At 39.1% G+C, this 25,500-nt stretch overlaps 1 protein-coding gene across 6 annotated transcripts in view; it reads right to left on the bottom strand.

Annotated features, from left to right (window-relative positions):
- Positions 1 to 678: 678 nt before the first annotated feature.
- The window catches only part of LOC120852500 (kinesin-like protein KIF23), a 44,344-nt gene continuing 19,522 nt past the window's right edge, over positions 679 to 25,500 (bottom strand). The window contains exons 5-24 of one of the 6 annotated variants that reach the window (XM_040225768.1): positions 20,443 to 20,579; positions 20,113 to 20,222; positions 19,581 to 19,751; positions 17,856 to 17,897; positions 17,069 to 17,181; positions 16,811 to 16,932; positions 15,133 to 15,235; positions 10,527 to 10,606; positions 10,314 to 10,433; positions 9,972 to 10,098; positions 9,479 to 9,637; positions 8,473 to 8,630; positions 7,672 to 7,845; positions 7,030 to 7,209; positions 6,407 to 6,715; positions 3,563 to 3,793; positions 2,696 to 2,778; positions 2,427 to 2,505; positions 2,007 to 2,077; positions 679 to 1,305 (exon numbers count right to left, since the gene is read on the bottom strand). In XM_040225768.1, the coding sequence (XP_040081702.1) occupies positions 1,290 to 1,305; positions 2,007 to 2,077; positions 2,427 to 2,505; positions 2,696 to 2,778; positions 3,563 to 3,793; positions 6,407 to 6,715; positions 7,030 to 7,209; positions 7,672 to 7,845; positions 8,473 to 8,630; positions 9,479 to 9,637; positions 9,972 to 10,098; positions 10,314 to 10,433; positions 10,527 to 10,606; positions 15,133 to 15,235; positions 16,811 to 16,932; positions 17,069 to 17,181; positions 17,856 to 17,897; positions 19,581 to 19,751; positions 20,113 to 20,222; positions 20,443 to 20,579 (2,585 nt within the window). In that variant the 3' untranslated portion in view covers positions 679 to 1,289. The remainder of the gene's footprint in view (positions 1,306 to 2,006; positions 2,078 to 2,426; positions 2,506 to 2,695; positions 2,779 to 3,562; positions 3,794 to 6,406; positions 6,716 to 7,029; positions 7,210 to 7,671; positions 7,846 to 8,472; positions 8,631 to 9,478; positions 9,638 to 9,971; positions 10,099 to 10,313; positions 10,434 to 10,526; positions 10,607 to 15,132; positions 15,236 to 16,810; positions 16,933 to 17,068; positions 17,182 to 17,855; positions 17,898 to 19,580; positions 19,752 to 20,112; positions 20,223 to 20,442; positions 20,580 to 25,500) is intronic. The other 5 variants (XM_040225770.1, XM_040225769.1, XM_040225772.1 and 2 more) reach the window with 5 other exon arrangements.

Raw genomic sequence — 25,500 nt, forward strand, 5'->3', positions numbered from 1 at the left:
CTCCTCCTAGCAGGTGGGGGTGAGGCAGGCTCACGAACTCTTGGGTCCTCAGTCCTGCTAAGGTCTCGCCACCTATGTTCTGAAGCACTTTTTGGTAGAAATCTTTTGCATGTTCTGGTGTAGTGTACAGAGAAACTTTTGTTCAGTTTGAATGACTCAGGGATCGAACCCAGGTCTCCTGCATTGGAGGCAGTCTTTACTGTCTGAGCTACCAGGGAAGCCCATGAACAACCAGTTGTAAATAAAAGAAAAGGAACAGCTCACGCTGCCATGCTGCTGCCATCACTTGCTCCTCTACTTTTTATCTGCACGTGTAAGTCGGGTATAACACCAGTAATTTAAAATGTTCATACTGAGACTGAGTGCTGCTCTTGAAACCCTAAGTTAGCTGAATGAAGTAAAAGGAGGATTCCAGGTCAAACACAGTTTATGTACAAAGGATGGCCTGTGGACCACAGTATACCAGCGGGTTGTGTGGGCTGGGAGGGTATTCCTGGTCTTCAGCAGAATAAATAGCCCCTTGCAAACCTGTTTCTTTGCATGCAGAAACAGGTATCCTCAGCATGGTGACAGCAGTTTCTAGTGCTTTTGTTTCATTCCCCCACAAATGATTGCCAGCTAAATGAAAAGCACGATGCTAGGTTCTGGGAGTACGTGCTAAATTATCATCACATGACCTTGTATTTCTTAGTGCTTTTATTTCATTTCTTTTGGCATATCTAAATGTCAGAAAGTACATACATACAAAACTCCAAACAGCTTCCTAAAATGGGTTTAGTATTGGCGAGTCTCTGACATCTCAGGTTGAATTGTCCAATATATGTCTAAAGTGCATTCTCGCAGCTAATCAATAGCAGCATTTTTTTTGTTTATAAATCCTTAAGAAATATTCAGACAACAGGTGGAAAAGTCACAAAAGGCAAAGCGTGATCTAGATATATTTTTCCTTAATTATCCAAGACAAACACATGCATGAATTAGTTTATAAGTATCCAAGAAATATACAAAAAAATAGCAATATAAAAAAGTTCATACAGCAACGAGAAAGAGGGCTCTTTCTCTGCTGCTAATATTAAATATGGCAAGGTGTAGAATATAAAAAGTTTGTAGAATCCTAGATATCTTTGGAGCCACAGGGGCATCCCTGATGGAGGCCAGTGTGTGATGACATGAGGTCTGTGATTTTCAACAAAGCTGGAGTTTTATAAGATGGTTTTCAGAAGGCACTGCTTTGGAGAAATCACCGACACAAATGATGACAATGTTGTTCTGTTATTGAAACTGTCAATTCATGGTTTCTTGCGCCTAAAATGAAAGCCAGCATTTAGTGTTGAATTTTGCAATGAATCTCTAGGAGGGCTTTGAGAGAATTCCTGTTTTATCATGGGAAAAGTTAAAGTCCTTCTAAGAAAGCAAAATACGCTTATCCAGTATTTAATTAGACTTCCTATCTTTATCCTGTTGCACTGATTTTCCAGATTGCCTAAGGAGCACATACATGTGTCAGAATGGACACATGAACCTGTACAGTTAGATACTTGAAAACAGGGGGCTTAAAACAGTGAAAGAATGGGCCAGACTCTTGGATATATCTTTAATATGTGATTGCTTTCCCTACCACAGATTTCACCGTTCCGTTTCATTTTAATGAACACTTCTTCCTATAACAAGAGGCAGATTAGGAAAGAATGAATTATGTGAGGAGCTGTCACCCCTGACCCCAGCCTCCCCTCCTTAGAGGTACCTCCCTTAGGCCTCTGAAAGCTTTATGAGCACTCACAAACTAGGAACAAGAGTGAGTGTTCTTACAGCTCTAATTGCTATTATCCAACCCCCAGGGTTCTCAGCACTGTTACTGCCTACTGTAGTCTGCCAGTAGGGCCCAGATATTCCAGAGGGTAAACCAAAACCACACAGATCCTCTAGGAAAAATAAAAAGGTGGATGTAGGGAGAAGGGGTGGTGTGGAGGGAAGACAGAGAAAGGCCACACTTGGTCAGTACTCACTTGGGTTGTGCGTGGTGCTGGTACCCAGGCCCCAGCTGAGAGCCGGCTCTCATCTCCACAGCCACAGAGCACTGGGGAGAAAACCACAAGGAGGAAAACTGTGAGGTAGGAGGGTCTTTAGAGACCATCCAGGTAATCTCATTTTCTATCAGAAAGAGTTCCTGAGAAAGTTAGTGGCAAAGGCTGGAGCCTGGCCCCCACCTTCCCACACTCTTAATGCTAATCTGTCCCCAGGAATAACAGTTCTGCTCCTGAGAGGGTTCCCATCAGCTTGATGGACATTCTTGTTCTTCTAGGTGATGCTCTCTTACTTGATTTTTGGGCACAGACCTACTACACTAAAAACAGGGGCTTCGAACTGAAGAGCTCCATCCAGTAAGACCAGAGCAGAAATACACCCCTACAGATCTCTCATCCTACCCTCGTTTCTACATCAGTCCACTCAGACTCTGTTCCATCTGGTTGGGCAGGTGCTGCTGTAGACGATCTTCGTTTTCGACTACAGAAAAAGGGAACGACGCAACAGTTATTTTTTACATCTAAGAACAGGAGAAATATTAGAAACAGAAATACCATATATACTCCTTCAGAGAATTAACGACGCGTTTTTACGGGCTAGTCTGTTCCTCAAGAACGAGCAGCTAAGAAAATTACAGCCCTCTAAATAAAGCAATTTGATGCTCACTCACCTAGTTGGTGATTCTTGTTTTAACGTCTCTATTTCAGTAAACTGGACGGATTGTCCACCACCCCTTGTTCTATAAACATCACCCTACAGCCAAGAGAAAAGATCACCATTACACTTTTATACTTCCAAATGATATACGTACATATTTCAAACTGATTTTTTAACTTTTATGAAAACTCCGATCCACAAAACCAGATGGTGCTTGGACTGCTGGATCTATACCTTAAAATACTTTAAAGATTTGTGTACATATGTCTCACTAAAAAAGAAGTCCAATGCAGTATAATTAATAGCATTCTTACTTGCAGAAAATAACATTCCTTTTTATTCAACCAGTAATTTAAAAACTACAGTAAAGATCAAGCAACCTATCAAATTTCTAAATGTTCTAAGGCAATATCCTTTCCTCTTTAGATGTTCCCCTTCTCTCATACACAAGTGACAGTACAGTCTTTTTTATTTTTTTGGCCGTTATGTACAGCGCATGAGATCTTAGTTCCCAGACCAGGAATTGAACCTGGGTCCTTGGCAGTGACAGCACAGTCTTTCTTAGCCACTGGACTGCCAAGGAATTCCCTCCAATGACAGTACTCTTATGCAAAGGCAGGAGTTCTTTGTTTGATTTAAAACAAAATGCACATTAATTAAAGTATATATCTAGAGTTCCTCTAACAAACACATTGAGCAGATTTAGTTCCAGTTTAGCAGATTTGAACCCAAGCAGTAACTTGAGTTTTCTAACCAACTAAAAGGTTTTATCAAATAGCCATTTATCTTCTAGTTGACACTGCCTGTGTATCATCAGAGGAACAGAAGAGTAAATGGTTTCTTGCTTTTTGAATATTTCCTTCTCTTGTGTAAATTTTACCTTAATTAGCTTAGTCTCAATCTCCCCATCGGAGGCTAGTTCCTGGTGTGTCAGCATGTACTTCTCACACTTAGCTAGTGCCTTTTCATTTGCAACAGACACAGTGATGGCACGGGGGACATGTGGCTGCATGACTGTCTCAGTTTGCAGGTTAGTGGCAGGCTTATGATCTACCCATCTGTCTCCCGCAGAGCGTGATCGTCTGTGTCGCAGACGGATTGGTGGTGCGTTCTGATCAGATTGAGAGAGGAATCAAGAAACAAGCATAACCCAGAATTAATTTCAGGGTACTATTAGAAGTGCAGCAGTTTTGGCTACTTTAGTTGGTGACAGTATGAAAACAAATGCATGAAACTTTTCAAAAGCTATGTTAGTCAAGCAATTTAAATGTTCTCTTTGTATGTAAACACAAAACCAACAAACATTTAAACACCATTTTATGTATGTATTATATATTCTACTAGAGATCTTCCCTTTCAACAAAGAGTGGAAGGGAAAGTTCTGGTAATGCTGCTAGTCTTTCCTGTGTAGGTGATGTTTAGGACAAATAATTCATTTTTGCATTCTTGATCAAAAACCAGTATTTGTTCCTGCTGTCATGAAGTAATCTGTTAGGTCCACAGCTATGTTAAAAGCTTCAAAAAGATCAATAAAAGCCCTAAACATATCATAGGCCTCTAAACAAAAGAGAAAATACTCCTATTAAAAAAACAGACCTCTCCCCCCAGCAAAAGCTGATGGAGCTGTATAGTACATACATGCCAAAAAAACAAAGTATTTTAAGAACCTTGTGTATAAAATGACTGAAAGAATGTAAATAAAGTACTTCTGCATACTTTAAAAAATCTCAGAATGTAGCTTTATGAAAAGTTCACAAACATTTCCTAAAGGTTACAAGAACCAGATACAGAATTCACTATCAAATCAGTCTCTACCATGCAATAAAAAACTACATACATCCAGTAAAATGTTATATAAATTTAGGAAAGCTTAGCACAGTCAGCCTAAGGGGGTGTGGAAATCACATACAGACATAGTTAATAGTTTCTTTGTAACTTTGCAAAGTTTTTATTTGCAAAACTGAAAGCAAATGAAAGGGTGTGTCACAGGCCAAATCCTTCAAAACCGGTCAAGTGTGGACACCTAATTTAAAATGTGTATCTGAACTGAAGTATTTCCCCTGTACAATTATAAGAAACAAATGCACCAGTGACAAAATCATGACACCAAAACATGGGCAACAGCGTTTGCCACTAAGAATACCCAAGCCTCACAACAAGCAAGAAACGTCCCATTCTTAAAATGGCTTAATGCTGAACGAGGAAGAAAGATGTTCTCATGACCTACCATTTAGCAAAGGTGATAGTTTTCTCAAACACATTTAGCAGTAGAGACACTGTGAAACAAACTTTGGGAAGATGACTGTCCTTACTTACACTCTACTGTCATTTATGAAATAAATAATAATTAAGCTTTCTTCCTCACTGAAGTATATAAATTGAGTTCCGCCTGACATAATTTTTGACCAACAAACCTAGATGTGTATTCTGCTGCACTTCTAAAGAGATTTTGATTTCAAATGAAGAAGTTAAAGGATCTCTAGTAAATTCTCTTAAGTATCTCATAGCCACATTAGATACTACATTAATCTTGACCAGGCATTAAGTAGGCCTTGAATAGTTTTCAGTCTATAAATTTGCATGAAATAAGGAGGATTTATTAGAGTTGATCAGAAAGACCAGTCACCATATAATTTGCTCCCCAAAAAGGTTTAAAGCAAAATCTGCAAAGTAGCTTAAGCGACTTTAGACTTATCTGTTGCCTTTGGTAAATACCTTGTAATTCATCATCATCCCTTAATAATCAGGAATGCAGGACACCTCAATAAAATATTTTCTGTACCCCAAGAAAATCTAAAGCAAATATTTACTATAAATTAAATTATTTAGAAGAAAAATTCTTAGATATATTAAAATTTTACTAAATATAGATTCACAATATTAACTTTGTTAACTTAGATTCAGAGGAAAATTTTACCTTCATCTTTAAGAAGAAAAGATAAACATGAATTTGTTTAAACAACCTTGAATGAGGCAGAGCCCTTCTAAATTGAGACAAAGGCCTTGAGATTAAAAGCAATTTATTGGACGTGTAAACCTTCCTTCGGCAGTTATAAAACAACTGGCCTGGGCTCCTCAAAAAATAGTATCGTGAAAATTAAAAAAAATGGGGAGGATGGACTATTTTATATTAAAAAGATTAAAGAGATAATAACCACATATAATGTATTCACCTTGATAGGACCAAGGTTTGAAAAATGAAAAGCCATTATTGGGATACCACTAACTTTCTCAGGTATGATGAAGATTGTGGTTATGTATGTAAGACACAAAGTCTATGACTTACTACTGTCAAAGGCTGAAGGAAAAAAAATATTTACATATCTATTTTTTAAAATAAAAGTCCAGGAAAGCAGTTTTAAAAATGGAAATTTAAAAAAAGTAAAAACTCCAATTTGAGGAAGAAAAGCCAAAAGAAAAGAATGGAAAATGTGTTCTAAGACAGTCACTGATTTTGTGGATGCTCATCAGTTCATGCAGCTGAAGAGCATGTGTTCGCTGAACACAAGGCACTTTCTGTGCCAAATGCAGCTAGGCTTTTTCAGATGAAGAGCTAGGCCTCAGTTTCAGGGTGATTTGATCTTTCAAACTAACAGAAAAATCAGACCTTGCTTAGATATTAGAGCTCACCCATCATTCTGGTGAACTTTCAGAACCAAGGTATAAAAATACACAACATTAAAATCTATTGCTGCAATGCTTTAAAATGATAACTGGCACTAACCCTGCTGCAGTGATCCTCTTCTACTTCTATCTCACTTCTGAACGAAGGGACCACCTCCCTGCCTTCATTCCAGTACATCCCTCGCCTTCTGTCTGACACGATACAAGTTTTACTTTGTCCTGGCTCCTGCTGCCTACGCCTCGCAATAGATGTGACATTGAGAGGTGTGTTGTACGGAGGAATTTTCTGCTCCCATTCCGAAATACAGGAAGCTACAGAAATGCTGCTGCAAGAGTTAGAGCGCCTATGTAGCTGTTGACTCATGAGTTGCTGGCCGTTGGAAATCTGAGCAATATAGTTACTAGAAAGCTAAAAAAATTGAAGAGAAATTAATGAGCAGGAGTTGAAAAACTGAGAAACAATTCATTATTTTGCTATAATTTTAGCTCATGAAGACATAATTCTTTAAGACAGTTATTGTACTGAATTACTAATTTTACACTAAATTTGTTTATACTAAATTTTTAAGTATAAATAGAAATTTGAGAAATATAATAAATTTAAAACAAAAATTTGATTCTCATAGAAATAGTCAGCTAGTTGATTCTCATAGAAATAGTCAGCTAATCTGAACAAATCTTCTCTAGTACTGTGAAGTTACTACACAACTACAAACAGCTTACAGGTACGGGTGATGGAGAAACAGATCTCTGAGTAACTTTTTCTCGATCCCGCTCCCGAGAGGGCCTTTCTGGCTTTTCAGTTTTGGGCTCAGTAACGATGGCCTTCAGTTGTTTCAGTTTCTCATCTTTCACCCAGAGTTTATTTTGCATCTCCAGCTGTTTGGCTGCCACTCGACGTTCCTGAAGGTTTATGAATGGCAATAAGTAGTCTAATTCAGTTATACCAAACCAACTGCATCGGTTCACCTGAACATTTTATTTCCTAAAGATGATAGTTCTTCATGATGCTATTTGCTGTGACTTGTAAGGGCAGAGAAAAAAGTAAAAGGGACGGAGTAGTGGCTACTGTTGCCCCCACCACTAAAACACTGTGTCATTCAGTCGTGTCTGACACTTTGAGACCCCACGGACTGTAGCCTGCCAGGCTCCTCTGTCCATGCAATTCTCCAGGCAAGAATACTGGAGTGGGCTGCCATTCCCTTCTCCAGGAAATCTTCCCGATCCAGGGACTGAACCCAGGTCTCCCGCTGCAGGCAGATTCTTTACCAGCTGAGCCACCAGGGACCCCAGCACAAGCTGTTCAGAACCCTGCAGCCAGAAATGAGTCACCCATGAGAGGAGTGTTGTAGGAGTGACACTCACGCATTCTTTCTCCCACTTCATGGTGGTTTCCGTCACCATCCCTTGCAGCCTGGCTTCTAGTCTACGTTTGTCAGAAAACTGTCGCTGAAGTTTTTGATTCTGGGTTTCAAGCTCCTGTTGCAGATTGCGCTTATCTTCCTCGTAGATGGTCGTTGTTTTCTCTAAAATCTCAACCTGGGAATTTAGACCATTATGTTCAACATTTGATGTGTAAACATTTCAATTAGCTTTAAAATAACCTCTCTCATAATCTGCCTATGCAAGCATAGTTATGGAAAGAAGAATCATGGAGAAAACCTTTTCCTCTAAAATTTCATCTGAATGCCCATCTCTGTTCCTAGAAATGAGGACTTTTAAACAAGCTCCTCACTGAAAGATGAAGTTATAATTGATTTCATGTGAAAATTACTGTTCCCTAAAACTAAGGCCTAAAATTTTGTTTTTATAAAGGCCACTTTTAGAATAGAGAACACTGTATCGGTTGAGATTAGCTTCTCTTTAGAATGAATCATGTATCCCCTAAATTATCCTCAATAGTAAGTCAAAAAGCAATTTATAATCAAAACTAAAACACCAGAACATTCTCTTCAATTGGTAAGGTCTGTCTCATAAAGAGTATTCTACCCTTTTATTGCCTTTCACTAACAGTTGCTCTACGGGGGGAATGGGATGAAGATTAGTAAATAACCAAGTGATAACTCCCAAGGAAGCAGCAGCTGCAGGTCCGTATAGCAGAATAGCTAAATCAAAGACCAGTGTTAAATGTCCAGCATGTACATCCATTATAATCCCAAAACCAACCTTATATTCTAAAGTTTTGTTTTTCTTCTCCAGTCGTTCTATTTCCATTTTCTGTCCTGAGATCATCTTTTCTTTCTCATTTAGTTTTCCTTGAATATAGTTTTCTTTATTTAAAACAGCATTGTCAAATTCTTGCAACAAAGCCTTAAAAGTAATAGCTGAAACAAAAGCATGCAGGCCAAGTTTACTCCAATTCCAAAGTAACTGGTGAAGTCAACTTTTATAACTGCTATTTATATAAAATGAAGCTCTTCAGCAAATACCCCTTTGAAAGTCTATAATCAGAAAACAAGTCTGGAAGGAAATCAAGAATTTTTCTCAGATCCACAAAAGAGACACTTTTGTTACTGAAAACACTTAAGGTTTTCATTTTGCACTATAGCGTAAATAATTTGTTCAGAACAAATGCAGAAACAAACAGAAGTAACACTAGCCTTAGGGACAGTTAATTCAAGTTGAAATCCCTGTGCACCATTCACTAGTCATGTGACGTGGGCAAGTTGTTTCTGAGCATGTTTCTTCATTTCAGAATGGAGATTTAAGTATCATTTATCTCACATTTTTCTTATGATGGTGATAAGAATACATACATTCAATGAGCACTTCCTGTGTACCAGGATGTCATACATTTATATATCATCTCAACCCTCTCTCTGAAGTAGAACAATTACAATCCCATTTTACAGACAGAAACTAGAAACAAAGGATTAAGTAATTTTCTCAAAGATACAGTTATGATGATGTAATAATACATGTTAAATGCCTTGCATATAAATAACTAGTAGGAGCTAAGAAGTAGCTCTTATCCCTTTCATCATGACTGTTAATTTTTAAAAGGGAGAAATTCACATCCACTTTGATCTTCTGCTTTACGTTCTTAGGATATAAGATGATGCCTTGGGGGCTCCTAAGTTCAGAGACAACACTTCCTTGAGAGATGCTGACCCAACGCAAAACTCCCTGCAAGTTTCTCCTGTTAAAATGACTGTAAACAGTCTGCTCTTACACTGCTTGTTAAACTCCTCAATCATCATCTGTCGTAGGTGATGTCGTCTCTCTAGTGCTTCGATCAGCCTGGGAAGAGTCTGCTCATCATTGACATCCAGAAGTTCACAGGACGGCAAAGGTGGGAAACTCTGTAAAACCACTTCTGAAACCAGCGGTTCTGTATGGAGTTGTTTAAAAAAAAAAGTTACACAGGCGAGAAAGAGTTATTCAAACAAGTTTAACACTGGTAACAGCCCCCAGTCCAAATGAACAGTGTACTTTGTTGGGCTCATATTTCCTTAAAAATGAGTTATATGAGTTGTAAAGAAGAAAAAATGAAAAAAATTTGAGAGTATGTAATAAAAGAAGTATGATTTATACTTTGGTTCAGACTTTTTTTTGCACTTGTTTGTTGAGGGGAAAGAAAGTGAACAGTTTTCTTAAGTGAAATAGATTTAAAAAAAAGAGAGACAGACTCATCAGCAGGCAGATGACGCCACAGCAGCTCATACCGTCTCCAACAGGACCTGCCCGGGCCTGATTTCTGTATCGCCTCCCTGGTGTTAAACCGCATATGGCCTTGTCTGTTGGTCTGGCTACTTCAACTTCCTGGGTCACTTCTGCAAATCTCATTACTTGCTAAGATACAAAATAGGGTTTGATTTTGTTTTTATATATAAGCATTTGCAGTCTTTCTTCAGAAATCAGTAAATGAGACAGTAATAGATTGGTCATTAGTTCACTTCTGTAACCAGTGGTTCTATATCAGTTTTTAAAATGTTCAAAATGTTATTCTTCACATGTAAATGGTTTTCTCTACAGAAACTCAGATTTCATAAAGGCATTAAAATTACCAAGCTTTCCTCATAATCTTCGGCCTTTGGATTCACACACACGATCAGGCGTACTTTCCCTTCCCCATCAAAGTAGTTCTTGAACAGATGGGTTAACTTTGAATCTCGATATGGAACCATCTATAAATATATCCAAACCCAAATACATCAGGCAGAAACTGCACACAAACAAAACTATACAAAGTATACAAACAACCAAAGGCTGCTCCTCACCTTGTTAGTACCGTAAGTTTGGTTCTCTCTCAGGACCTCCATACATGTTCTCAGTGTCATTAGTGACTGGTTAATGTTACCTGACAGAAAAATGTACACAGAAGTCATTTGAAGACACCAATGGAGTAGCTAGAGCATGGTCTGTTTGTCTGTGAAATATCTACTTCATAGAACTCTTAGATGGAAATTACAAATGACAGATTTTAGTGGGCTCAGCTTAAAGAACTGTCCATATCTGGCAATGTTGCAGTAGAGTGTAAGTACTGGGATTCTTACGTAAAGACTTTCCACTGAATGTAATATTACACTTCATGACCCGTAAGATTTCTTTCAAATCTTAAATACCATAAAAGAGTATATTGAGTACAGATGTTTCAGTTCACTTCAGTCGCTCAGTAGTGTCCGACTCTTTGCGACCCCATGAACCGCAGCACGCCAGGCCTCCCTCTCCATCACCAACTCCCAGAGCTCACCCAGACTCACGTTCATCGAGCCCGTGATACCATCCAGCAATCTCATCCTCTGTCGTCCCCTTCTCCTGCCCCCAATCCCTCCCAGCATCAGAGTCTTTTCCAATGAGTCAACTCTTCGCATGAGGTGGCCGAAGTACTGGAGTTTCAGCTTTAGCATCATTCCTTCCAAAGAAATCCCAGGGCTGATCTCCTTCAGAATGGACTGGTTGGATCTCCTTGCAGTCCAAGGGACTCTCAAGAGTCTTCTCCAACACCACAGTTCAAAAGCATCAATTCTTTGGCGCTCATCATGCCCATATTTCAGGCTACAGTTGGCTCCATCCAGACATCGATGTCTCCCTTGCACCAGAAGGAGCTCCTGTTTCTACCAGTCAGGTGTCTCAAGAGCCAACTAAATCTGTTCCCTCTATATCTAAAGAAGGTTTCTTAGGCAGTATGCTTGTTAGTCCTGGCCACTCGTTTGAATTTCTGAGTTAGGGCAAGTCTGACAGATCTATCAAGCCAACAATACAGGAGATCTCACCTACAGAGACCCCAAAAGTATTACAACACAGAAAAGTTTTTTCATTTTGAAACCATGCTTTCATTCTTGGCCACCTTTCAAATACAGAGCTCATCTGTGCCTCCATGGTATTCCATGATTCATGCTTTCTCTTCCTTGACCCCAGCTCGCACTGTCCTTCCTCCGTTCTTCCACGTGTTCTTCAAAACCCACATCCCTGCTAACAGACTTGCCATACCCTCAGACCTCTCACAGAATGATCCGTTCCATCTCTCTCTCTAATGGCCACCTGTGATCTGGATGTTGTCCACGGGTACACTTCAGGGAGTGTGCATACATGGTTGGGAAGTAAATGCATCTTTTTTCTTACTAACCTCTGAAATTTAGCTGTTTCTTCAATTACAAATGTAGACCAAACACCTATAGTAATGGTAGTAGTAGTACTTGTGGTGTTTAATCAACAGAAGTCACAGATAACTTTTATAACAGTTTATTGCTTATCTCAAGATACTTATATTCATTACTACTTTGAAATTATGTAGTCATAGACATGCTATCAGGTTTAAGGCATTAATAAAGTACATAAATTACTGTATGACAAAGGTTTTAAGAATACTTTTAAAAACACATTTCAGTCTAATTGCTTTCTTCTGTAATCCTGTATTTTATGTTATACATTCTAAAATATTCTGAATCATATCCACAGGCTTCACCCCACCCATGATGCAAAACCCTACAACCTTATTTTTATTTCCTAGAAGAGTGGTGCTTCTCCTGCAGCCTTGTGAATAAAAGTTGCCTGCTTTCTAAAAGCCTGACATACTAAAAGGATGGTGGGCAGCAGGTGGCCAGCCGCATTTTCCTAGTCCCTTGCTGTTGTTCTTCAAAGACAAATTCCCCTTATATGCCAGCTCCTGGGTCAACTTCAGCATCTAACAGGAAGGTCACTCTAACATGCCAGAGGGCCCAGGCCGCAAGTCCAGGAAATCTTTCTCTCTTTAGCATTATAGCCACGCCCTGAACCTTGTCACTCAGAACTCCGAAACCTCTAGAAACCTGAGGTGGTCATGTGCCCCAGCCACAAACCAGCCCCAGTCTAGTTTTAACTCCCTAACTGTGTCAGCTCTTGCCCATCATGTCAACACTGATACGGTTTCTGTTCCTGTCCCCAAAGCTAAACCTGCTTTCCCAAGGTCAATCCTTCCTCTTGTGATCTGGATTCTGGATGCTTTGCCTTTTCATATAGACGTATATAATGCGTGTGTGCTGTTAGTCCTGGGCAACAGCCTGGAGCTCCCTAAGTGGCTCAGTGGTAAGGAATTTGCCTGCCAGTGCAGGAGACACAAGAGATGCAGGTTCAATCCCTGGGTTGGGAAGATCCCCTGGAGAAGGAAATGGCAACCCACTCCAGTATTCTTGCCTGGAAAATCCCATGGACAGAGGAGCCTGGTGGGCGACAGTCCACCAGGTCACAAAGAATCAGACTCGACTGAGCACGCACGCACGCGGAACAGCTAAGCCAGTGCGCCACAGCTGCTGAGCTGCAATTGCTGAAACCCGTGCGCTCTAGAGCCCCTGCTTCTCAGCAGCAGCCACCACAATGACAAGCCTGCATGCCGCAGCTGGAGAGTAGACCCTCACTGCAACCAGAGAGAGCATGCGCAGCAACCAGAGAGAGGACGCGCAGCAACAAAGACTCAGCACCGCAAAAAGTAAAAAAAAAAAGTGTGTGTTTAGTCCTTTCATAACGCCAAGTCACCTGGCTATTACCCCCTACTCTCCTTCCCAGACTCAAGGATCTGTTGTCCTCAAGGCCCTGCCCTCAGTGTTCCTCTTTGTACTCCATGAATAATCTTTTCTTCCCCATTGCTTCAATCATGTCTTCACTAGCAAAACCTAAACCTATAAACCTCAAGTCAAATCTCTCTCCTTCCATATCTATCTACTTCTGTATCCAATTGCTAGATACCTACACTTGAATAAATTGAATATGTTCAACATACAACTCTTAGCTGCCCACACCTGTACCTCAAACTACTCCTTAATTAAGGTTTTCTTTGATTTATCCTCCTCTCTTCCTTCCACTTTTCACTTTCATGCACTGGAGAAGGAAATGGCAACCCACTCCAGTGTTCTTGCCTGGAGAATCCCAGGGACGGGAGCCTGGTGGGCTGCCGTCTATGGGGTCACACAGAGTCGGACACAACTGAAGCGACTTAGCAGCAGCAGCTTCCTTCCTCTCCACGTCCAGGTGGACCTGCTTCCAAACTAGCTCTTAGTTTTGGCTGACCTTTGCCTCCAGGTGACAGGACTGCTCATCTGAATTACTGCAAAAGGTTCCCAACTGGTTTTCATCTCTCTAGACTTGCCTCTGATAAATTAATCTACAACACTGGGAAAATCTCTTTAAAACTGATCCTTCACTGGCTGTGTAACAGCAGAAAGATACAAGTTTTGGAAGTTCAACCAACCTGGGTTCGAACCAGGCTCTAACCTTGGGAAAATTACTTAACCTCTTCCAGTCTGACAAAATAGGTATGATCCAGTCCTGTAAAGTCAGAATCAAGAAATCAAGCTCATATATAGTAGATTCTATGATAAATACTCAGCCCTTAATAATCGGTAGTCACCATTATTCCTTCAACAAGAAGTTCACACTAATGTGATAGTCCGGGGTCTTCATGAACTTGCCTTGCGCTCCTGCCTCAGGGGCCACAGTTCACCAACCCACGCCCCCCACTTCAGCCGCCCTGACTGTGTCATGTTCTCCCAGGGAGGACAGCTTTAATCCCATCGCTCTTCTGAGAGCTCATGCCTCAGCTCCACGCATTCTTCCCCAAAACCCCATCTCACACACAGCCCCAGAATGGATGGAACGCCCGGCTCTGTATTCCCACAGCACCTGCTGCTCACCTCCCTCACGCTCTACTAGCTGTTTGCCTCTTTTGTACTAGGTATGTCTTCAATTCCTGTAACACAGTAGGTACTCCATGAATGTTATTAGCATAAATCATATCATAAATGGCTGTACTAAAGAAAAAAAAAATTCAAATGGCTTTTGTGTTCAAAGATTTTTCCTATCTCCAGAAGCCGATTTTTACCACTGTAAATGCTGGAGGAACTATTAAATCACTTAATTTTATGGACCCAGTACTGGCACTCTAGCCATAGATATAACACCTTCAACAGGAATATAACTTACTTTATATTTAGTCACTTTTCCTCATTCTTAGGCTTCCCTGGTGGCTTAGTAAAGAATCTGTCTGCAATGTAGAACACCTGAAGCAGGCTCAATCCCTGAGTTGGAAAGATCCCCTAGAGAAGGAATTGGCAACCCACTCCAGTATTCTTGCCTGGAAAATCTCACGGACAGAGGAGCCCGGAGGGCTACAGTCCATGGGGTCACAAGAGTCAGACATGGCGACTAAACCAACACCTCATTCTTAGAGAAATTAGTGTAATAGATCAACATGAAACCAGCATAACTAAAGAAAAAGCACTAGTCACTTAACTTAGCCTCTAAAGTTTTAGTCAGATTGAGGACAGTTAGGCTTAAACCATCAATAAGTAGGCAATAAACTGGCACTGCAAGTTTTTTAAAGTTGTAGCAATAAGTAAATACTATGCTCACCAGCTTCACGTAATCTGTTCCCTTCTGCTTTTGTCCGGTTAGTTCTTTCACTTCCAGCAAGATCTACCAAGGACAACTGACTAATAGTGATTTGTTCTTTTTCCTGAAGGGAAGATAATGTCAATCACATGAGTTATAACTGGTTTACAGTGTTCTTTAAATATATTCAAGTGAAATTAAGTCTTAGGTTTACATAATACAAAATGCATAATAAGGGGGAAGGATACATGTCTGGGGGGAACAGTTTACTAAAAGCATATGATAAATATCCTCATGACATTACTTGCAGACCATGTTATACTGTAAGCTCCACAAGAACAGGAACTCTGTCTTTTAACCACTTCATCTCCAGCACCTTGCACAGTTTCAAGTACTCAGCAGGAGCTTAATAAATGTCTGCTAAATAGTCTAGAGCAAGACTAAATATTTGTATAATGAGAGATTTAATAATCTTACAGCCTAATAATTTCATAATACTCTAATAACTTTTATAAGAAAGTCAAGAGACACATAACTGATATTACTAATACATTAGATGTGATTCAGAGGAAAGCAAGTGGATAGAAACTTAGAAGCATTTTCTAGCTAACGTTTATCAAGTGCTGACTGTAAGCCAAGCAATGGACTGAGAACTTCACATGCATCACCTCCTTTAATCCTCACAGCATTACAACTGGAATTTTGTTGTAAAAAAGGTTTACAAATCTTTATAAATATCTAATAGAGGAGATAAAATATGTTATGATTCATTGTTTTTCTCTGAAGACTCATTTTGTATGTAGAAATTATTACATAGAAGTTATTTATTACATAGAGGAGTTTATTACAACTAGGTAAGACAGCTAGTAAAGGTATACAAACCAGAATTCAAATCCTGGTGGTCTTTAGTACCATGCCGTACCATCTACTGCCATCTGAAAACCTTCATGATATACCACAATTTCATGGTATGTTTTGAATGGGATTACATTTTAATACCTTAAACTCATTAAATGATTTTTACATTCAGGGTCAGATGCTGTTACTAATTAAGCCTTGCAGCATGACAGGCCCAGCATTAAACAGTGACCAGCAGCTGCGGGCTCCACTGGCCTGTCACCAAGAGAGAACAGTCTAGAACTGACCACTCCTAGAAAGTTTATTGGTAACATTTTAAAAACAGGAACAATTTCTACATACAAAATGAGTCTTCAGAGGAAAACAATGAATCATAACATATATCTCCTCTATTAGATATTTATAAAGATTTGTAAACCTTTTTCACAAAATTCCAGGTTCTAAGATTTAACAGCTGATTTCTTAGAACAGGAGTCTCCCTGGTAGCTCAGATGGTAAAGAATCTGCCTACAATGCGGGAGACCCAGGTTCTGTTCCTGGGTCGGGAAGATCCCCTGGAGAAGGGAATGGCAACCCACTTCAGTATTCTTGCCTGGAGAATCCCCTGGACAGAGGAGCCTGGCAGGCTACAGTCCGTGGGGTGTCGAACAGACGACTGAGTCATGAGCAACTGACACTTCTGGAACTATCTACCTAATTAATGGAACATTTTTAAAATGTCATCACCTACACAAAAGATAACTCTAGCACAGTATTCAGTGTAATGAAACCTTCATGATTTAACTCTTAATTCCTACATTAAGGATTCAGAACAGGAAAGCTCCACACATTAAACCTTTACCTGTAAGACATTGTCTCCATCTGCATCCAAGGGAGCCTGAACTAATTTAATGTTGAACACACTATGGGAACGGCTGGACTCATGATTCAAATGTGTGTTGGCAATTCGTCGCTTTTTCTGGCCTACAGTGAGAGAGAAATCATTGCTCATTTCAGTGTATATACTTTCTACCAAACTAAAAAGTATTGTCAGTAGAGTAGCAACTTTCAGGATTATATTTATCACTTTTATATTGGTACTTCTAACCCTGCTTCTAACCTCTCCAGAAAACTTCAAAAGCCTCCTCAGTAGATTTCACTTCTACTTCGGTACATCCTGCAACATACATGTTATGGTTCTTGTCTTCACGAAGCAGTTTAGATTGTGGAGGTCTAGGGGAAAGAAAAAAACATTAGTTTCCTAAACTATCTCAGGACTTAAGGACTAAAATGTCAGGTAACATGATATCCATTCTTACAATGGGAATAAGCCTAAGCAAGACTCCAGAAGAATATTACACTTGGATAAGAACAAGGATATACAGTTAAGATTAGTTACATAACAGGAATCTATTTTGTTATAAAAGCTTTGCTCTAATTCATTCCGACAAAGCACATGAAACAACACTTAACTAAACAGAGATCAAAGTAGTGGTAAGCACCATCACATGCAAAGGTTAAGCATTAAAATCTAGCATTTTCTTAATTTTAAAAGATCAACAGATCGAGCTGGTTCTGTCAACAAAAAAACAAATTCAGAAGGAGTTTGGTATATACCAGGAGTGGCAATCCTTTCAAAGTGGCTGGTCAAGTTTTACTCTTAAGGTAGGATGAAGATGGAAAAGAGGCTGCCTGGTTGGCCTCAGTAGTGTGAATAGTAGGGGCAGAAACAGTTACCAGCCACCATTATTCAGCCAATGGCAGATTTCTCAGGAAGGAGGGGCTTAGATAAGGTAGCAGCCGGCCCAGGACCAATGGAAAATCACCTGCATGCGAACATGCCACAATGCCAACCACTAGTATAACTGCACCCTTCTCCTTAAGAAAAGAGTCAACACATCACATACACAAAATCTGTGTTCCTCATGGGTGTGCTGCAACTGTTCCACCTACCAAAGGAATAAGGCAGAAGTTACTGTTTCTACAGCAGCCATCTCATAACAACACATTCAGCCAAGAGTATGTGACAGTTACAGTGAGTCATATCTTAAAAATTCTCCTTCATTGTATTAAAAACTAAATCTTAAATCAGCTCCAAAAAAAACCCCCAAAACAGGTTAAACACCACCCTAACAAAATGAATTCACTGCCAAATAAGCCCCCTGTGAGTTCATTCAAGGTGTTACCAGGAAGGTTACAAAGCACACAGTCACATTTGTCAGTCTTCATTCACATAATATAAACAAGATAGGCTTCTTAGAAAACAATCCCATCTGGAACAGATAGAACAGAAACTTGGTGCATGTGCAGAGTGCAAGTGATTGGTAGCAACAAATGACATCAAAGAAATCTGGGAAAAGGGGTGCACACAACTGACACTTTGAAACAAGTTAAGTAATTAGTCTGTGGTGGTTTAGTTGACAAGTCATGTCCAACTCTTAGGACCCCATGGACTGCAGCCTGCCAGGCTCCTCTGTCCATAGGATTCCCCAGGCAAGAATGCTGGAGTGGGTTGCTATTTCCTTCTGCCTGGATCTTTCCAACCCAGGGACTGATCCCAGGTCTCCTGCATTGCAGGCGGATTCTTCACCAACTGAGCCACCAGGGAAGCCTGATAATAATTTAGTCTATAAAGTCTTCAATATAAATACTAAGTTAAAAAGTAATTCGTCTATAAGTATTATATTTATAATATAAAGTGGATATACTGACACCTCAGTGTAATGGTTTTCCAAATCTAGCTGTTCCTTCAATAATATCTGATTGAGTCATATATGTGAAAGTTAAATATATAATACAGGTCTTCACATTATTCACGGCTTAAGAGGCCCTAACAGAGACAGCACTGAAGACAAGCATCAGCTTAAGACTATGAACAAGGTACTGTTATTAGACATGAGACTCCAGAGTCCACTCTGGCACAAAGGTAATCTGTAATGCCAGACTGTAGTTGGCCTTCAGTCTCAGCAGGGCAAGACCCAAGGAAATCTAAGGCATAGTCTTTTAACTCTGGTGCAATGACAATACAGATGTTGCTTCTTATTAATCAATGATGGAAGGTCTGTGACTATTAGTTGTGCAGACAGCAGCTTTAGGCTCCATTCTGTGGAGATCACCAGGACACAGATTAGAGGCTACAAATTCCCAACATTAAGTGTTAGGTTCTTGTAAGGTAGCCCCAAGGCACATCTATAGGGACACTTCTTTATACAATTAAGATCCTTCTCAAAATAAAGCCTAGGGCCAAGAGTAAAGTGAAAGTGAAGTCGCTCAATCGTGTCCAACTCTTTGCGACCCCGTGGACTGTAGCCCACCAGGCTCCTCCGTCCATGGGATTCTCCAGGCAAGAATACTGGAGCGGGTTGCCATTTCCTTCTCTAAAAGTAAAGTCCAAGGCAAATATTCTCCTTAGATGCTTTAACTCACTGGTCTTCCTAATACAACTAACTACATATCAAGTAAATAACAGAACTATTCACCACACACCAACTGCATGATATATGAGTTATATTTCATTTTGAAAACAGAAGTAAGCTTTATCCCCATTTATAGGTGAGGAAACTAAGGTCAATGATGTGAAGTGACTTCGTCAAGGTTAGTCAACTTAAGAAGGGACTCTCTCCACTACTTACTTAGGCTTTATGGGATCAAACGGCACCTCTTCCAATAGATCATATATGTAATTATTATATATTTCAATATAAGAGACAAATACACCATAGACACTATCTTCATCAACCTCTTCTGCTTTGCAAAATTCTTGCACATTTATCATATCTGCAAACTCTGGATCTACTTGTCGTCTGAAAAAAAAAAAAAAAGTCTCAATCTCATCTTACACATTATGAGAAATAACCTTTATTACAAGCAAGAATGCACAGAGCAACTTTATTCATACTCATGGCTGGGCCAACGTTCTCCCATGCCTTCCCAGATACACAGCACAGACTTTTACACCTTCTTTCACCCAGAGTGGCACCTTTTCCCTACACAGTGATTCAAGGGCAGTGCATTCAAAACCAAATAGAACATCTGAGCAAACATAATTAAGAACATCCCTCAACTTTTATCTCACTAAAGTCAACTGTCACACCAACTTCTCCACTTCTGACGTAACCAGACAGGGTTCCCATGAGGCCAGTATTACAAAATATAACTACTTACTTGCTAGAGGGGGTCTTTGGATTGGGTATGGCTTCTCTCTTCTGCCGTTCTAATATAGCATCAACTTCACATTGTATATCCATACTATTCCTATCATTAGATTTAAAAACCTGAAGTGAGGGCAAAAATCAGACCATAATTTTTAGACTTTGTCATAAATAGTAAGAAATATATTTAAGAAACAAGACAGTTAACATTTAAACATATTTAAGGTTTTAAAAGGTATTCAGTGCCTTAGTTCTCCCTTAATAATTATAGTCACAGGTATTTTGGCACCTATGTCTTTTAGTGAGAGTCACAATTTAATTTAAAACACACACACACACTTACGTATCGTTTAGCTTGAAATGACCCTACACTGTTAAAGAGCATGTGCAGACAGCGAGGAAGCAGCCCTCCTTCCCCGGGAGAACCCGTCATAGTGTGAGTTTTTCCACTTCCCGTCACACCATACGTAAAAAGGAGACCTACAACATAACAAGCCATAATTATATAGTGAAAGTCACAATGGATTCTATCTTAAAAGTTCTTCACTTATAATATTTCTAATACCGTATTAGATGACACTTAATATTAACTACTCGATACCTCAACAAATAAGGTAAATGCTGACAACCATAAACAGAGAAATCACAGTAAAACAGTAATAGGGAGCCTTTGACAGCCCACTTATATCAATGGACAGACCATCCACACAGAAAATCAATAAGGAAACACAGGCCTTATATGACACTTTTCACCAGAGAGACTTAACTGATATTTATAGAACATCCTGTCCAAAAGCAACAGAATACACATTCTTTGCAGGTGCACATGAAACATTTTCCAGGATAGATCATATGCTGGATAACAAATAAGTCTCAGTAAATTTAAGAAAACTGAAATCATATCAGACATCTTTTCTGACCAGAACACTAGAAGATTAGAAATCGATCACAAGAAAAAAAACTGTCAAAAAAAACCCCAAACAAGTGGAGGCTAAACAATGCTATTAAATAACTGATAGATCACTGAAGAAATCAAAGAGAAAATCAAAGAATACCTAAAGATAAATGACAACAAAAACATAATAATTAAAAACCTGTGTGACACAGGAAAAGCAGTTCTAACAGGGAAGATTGTAGCAATACAGTCTTACCTCAGAAAACAAAAAAAATCTCAAACAACTTAACCTTACACCTAAAGCAACTTCATTGCTCAGTCGGTAGAGAATCTGCCTGCAATGCAGGAGACCCAGGTTCAATTCCTGGGTCGGAAAGATCCCCTGGAGAAGGAAATGGCAACCCACTCCGGTATTCTTGCCAGGAGAATCCCATGGACAGGGGAGCCTACAGTGCCTGGGGTCACAGGAGTCGGACACGACTTAGCAACTAAACCACCACCATCACCACCAAAACAACTAGATAAAGAACAACCAAAACCCAAAGCAAGTAGAAGGAAAGAGTTTATAAAGATTAGAGCAGAATTAAATAGAGATGAAGAAAACAACAGAAAGGAGCAATAAAACTAAAATCTGGTTTGCTGGCCAATCACAAGTACTAAAATTGAAACTGACTGAAAAATCCCAACAAAAAGTCCAGAAACAGATGGCTTCACAGGCAAATACCAAACATTTAAAGAAGAGTTAATATCTATCCCTCTGAAATTATCCCAAAAAAACTGCAGAGGAAGAAATAATCCCATTCTATGAGGCCATTATAATCCTGATTTAAAAAGTCAAGAATACCTCAAAAAAAATTACACAAATGAATATGCTGCTCATCTTTTGATAAACAAAGACACAAAAATCCTCTGTGAAGTACTAGCAAAGCAAACCTAATAATACATTAAAAGCATCACACACCATGATCAAGAGGGATTTATCCCAGGTATGCAATGATTTTTCAATATCCGCAGATCACTCAGTGTGATACACTACATTAACAAACTAAAGAATAAAAGCCATATATATGATCATCTCAATAGATGCAGAAATGCCTTTGAAAAAAGTCAGCAAGCATTTGATAAATTGTCCAGAAAGTGGGTACTAACGGAACACAATAAAGGCCATATGTGAATAAACCTACAGCTAACGTCACTTACTCAGTGGTGGAAAGTGGAATGAATTCCCCTTAAGCTCAGGAACAAGAAAAGTATGTCCACTATCGCCAGTTTTATTCAACATAGTTTTGGAAGTCCTAGACACAGAAAACAGGGAAGAAAGGAATCCAAACTGGAAAAGAAGATCCAGCAATCTCACTACTGGGAATATACCTGGAGAAAACTATAATTTTACTGCAGGACTGTTTACAATAGCCAGGACATGGAAGCAAGCTAAATGTCCATCAACAGAGGAAGAGATAAAGAAATTGTGGTATACATACACGTGGAATATTACTCAGCCATTAAAATTCATGAAATAATGCTATTTGCTTAATACTGATTGACCTGTAGATTATCAGACCAAGTGAAGTCAAATATCACATGATATTGCTTATATGCAGAATCTAAAAAAAAATAAAAATGATAAATGTACCTACTTACAAAACAAATGAACTCACAGGCTTAGAAAACAAACTTAACAAGGTTGCCAAAAGGAAGGAGTAAATTGGTAGTTTGGGATTGACATATAGACACTACTTATTTAAAACAGATAACCAACAAGGACCTACTATATAGCACAGGAACTCTAGTCAATATTATGTAATAACCTAAACTGGGAAAGAACCTGAAAAAGAACAGATACAAGTATATGCAGAAGTGAACCACTTTGCTGTACACTAACATGACATTCTTAATCAACTACACTCCAATATAAAATATAAACTTTCAATCAGGAATAGAAAATATGAACAGACCAATAATAACCAAATAGATTAAATCAGTAATCATAAACCTCCCAACAGAGAAAACCCCAGGACAAGATGGTTACACTGAAGAATTCTACCAAACACTCAAATAGTCACCAGCATCAGTCCTTCTCGAGCTTTTCACAAACATTTGAGAAGGGAACTTTCAAACTCATTCTATGAGGCCAGCATTAACCTGAAACCAAAGCCAGGTAATGACACCACAGGAAATGAGAACTATAGACCAACATCCCTGATGAATACAGGAACAGAAAGTCTTAACAAAGTATCAGCAAACTGAATTCAAGAACAGTTAAAAAGAATTATACATAACAACCAAGTGGGATTTATGCCTTGAATGTAAGGATGGTTCAACGTAAGGAAATCAATAAACATATTAATAAAATAAAGGATAAAATCACATGATCATCTCAATAGACGCAGAAAAACAATTTGACAAAATACAACATTCTTTCATGATAAAAACCCTAAGCAGATTGGGTACAGAAGAAACATACCCAAACATAATAAAGTTTATGAAGAAAATTTAAAAACTACCTTGAAAAGATATTTTCACCGCCCCCCCCCATTCATTTCAGAATTATTTACAATAGCCAAGATATGGAAACAACCTAAGAGTCCACAAACCAATGGACAAAGAAAACATGTTATATAAACACAATGGAATATTATTCAGCCATAGTAAGGAAAGGGCCTGGTAGCTCAGCTGGAAAGAATCTGCCTGCAATGTGGGAGACCTGGGTTCAATCCCTGGGTTGGGAAGATACCCTGGAGAAGGGAGCAGCTACCACTCCAGTATTTTGGCCTGGAGAATTCCATGGACTGTATAGTCCATGGGGGTCACAGAGAGTAGGACACAACTGAGCCACTTTCACGCTCATAATAAGGAATAAACTCTTGCCATTTGAGACAACCTGGATAAATCTTGAGCACATTATGCTAAGTGAGCTAAGTCAGACAAGTACTCTGATGTCACTTATTTGTGGATTTTATAAAGCCAAACTTCTAAAAATCAAGTAAAACAGTGGTTACTTGGGAACAGGAAGTGGGAAGAGAGAAGAGATGTTAAGTTTGCTACTTACAACAAGGGTAAATAAGACCTAGAGATATAATGCACAGCACAGTGACTATAGACAACAGTACTACATTATAATGGAGATAGAAATGGCAGCCCACTCCAGTATTCTTGCCTGAGAAATCCTGGCAAGAGGAGCCTGGCAGGCTACAGCCCATGGGTTGCAAAGAGTTGGACACGACTTAGTGACTAAATAACAACTGTATTACAAATATCCAACTAGCTAAGAGACTAGAACTTAATTATTCTAACTACTAAAAAGAAAGAATAATCATGAAATATGATAGAGGTGCTAATTATTGCTACAATGGCAATCACATTACAATAAATAAATGATCTAATTATACATATAAGGTGCTGTAACCTTATGTATATATACAAATTATATTATCATATATATTTCAATTAAAAAGATAAGTAGATTTTTGCAATTGTTAAAAAAAAAAAAAAAAAGCACTGGAAAATACACGAATAATCTCTAGTAAAGAACATAACCTGATATAAAAAGCAAGTAGAGAAAGAACAAACAGAACTCAGAGTAGAAAAATCATAGAGGTTGGAGCAGAAATAAATGAAACAGAGATGAAGAAGACAACAGAATAGAGCAATGAAACTAAAGGTGGTTATTTGAAAAGGTATACAAAATTCACAAACCTATAGCCAGACTCCTCATGAAAAAAAGGGAGAGGGATCAAATCAAGAAAATTAGAATTGAAATAGGAGACTAGAGAAAAACACATACAATCAGAAGTTCAGTTCAGTTCAGTTGCTCAGTTGTGTCTGACTCTTTGCAACCCCAAGAATCACAGCACACCAGGCCTCCCTGTCCATCACCAACTCCCGGAGTTCACTCAAACTCACGTCCATTGAGTCGGTGATGCCATCCAGCCATCTCATCCTCTGTCATCCTCTTTTCCTCCTGCCCTCAATCCCTCCCAGCATCAGAGTCTTTTCCAATGAGTCAACTCTTTGCATGAGGTGGCCAAAGTACTGGAGTTTCAGCTTTAGTATCATTCCTTCCAAAGAACATCCAAGACTGATCTCCTTTAGAATGGACTGGTTGGATCTCCTTGCAGTCCAAGGGACTCTCAAGAGTCTTCTCCAACACCACAGTTCAAAAGCATCAATTCTTCGGCACTCAGCTTTCTTCACAGTCCAACTCTCACATCCATACATGACCGGTGGAAAAACCATAGCCTTGACTAAACGGACCTTGCTTTTCAATATGCTATCTAGGTTGGTCATAACTTTTCTTCCAAGGAGTAAGTGTCTTTTAATTTCATGGCTGCAGTCACCATCTGCAGTGATTTTGGAGCCCAAAAAAGATAAAGTCTGACACTGTTTCCACTGTTTCCCCATCTATTTCCCATGAAGTGATGAGACCAGATGCCATGATCTAAGTTTTCTGAATGTTGAACTTTAAGCCAACTTTTTTTTTTTTTTTTCAATTAAGTGTTTGCCAAT

This window comes from Oryx dammah, unplaced genomic scaffold (genome assembly GCF_014754425.2).
Source record: "Oryx dammah isolate SB20612 unplaced genomic scaffold, SCBI_Odam_1.1 HiC_scaffold_26, whole genome shotgun sequence".
Taxonomy (NCBI): domain Eukaryota; kingdom Metazoa; phylum Chordata; class Mammalia; order Artiodactyla; family Bovidae; genus Oryx; species Oryx dammah.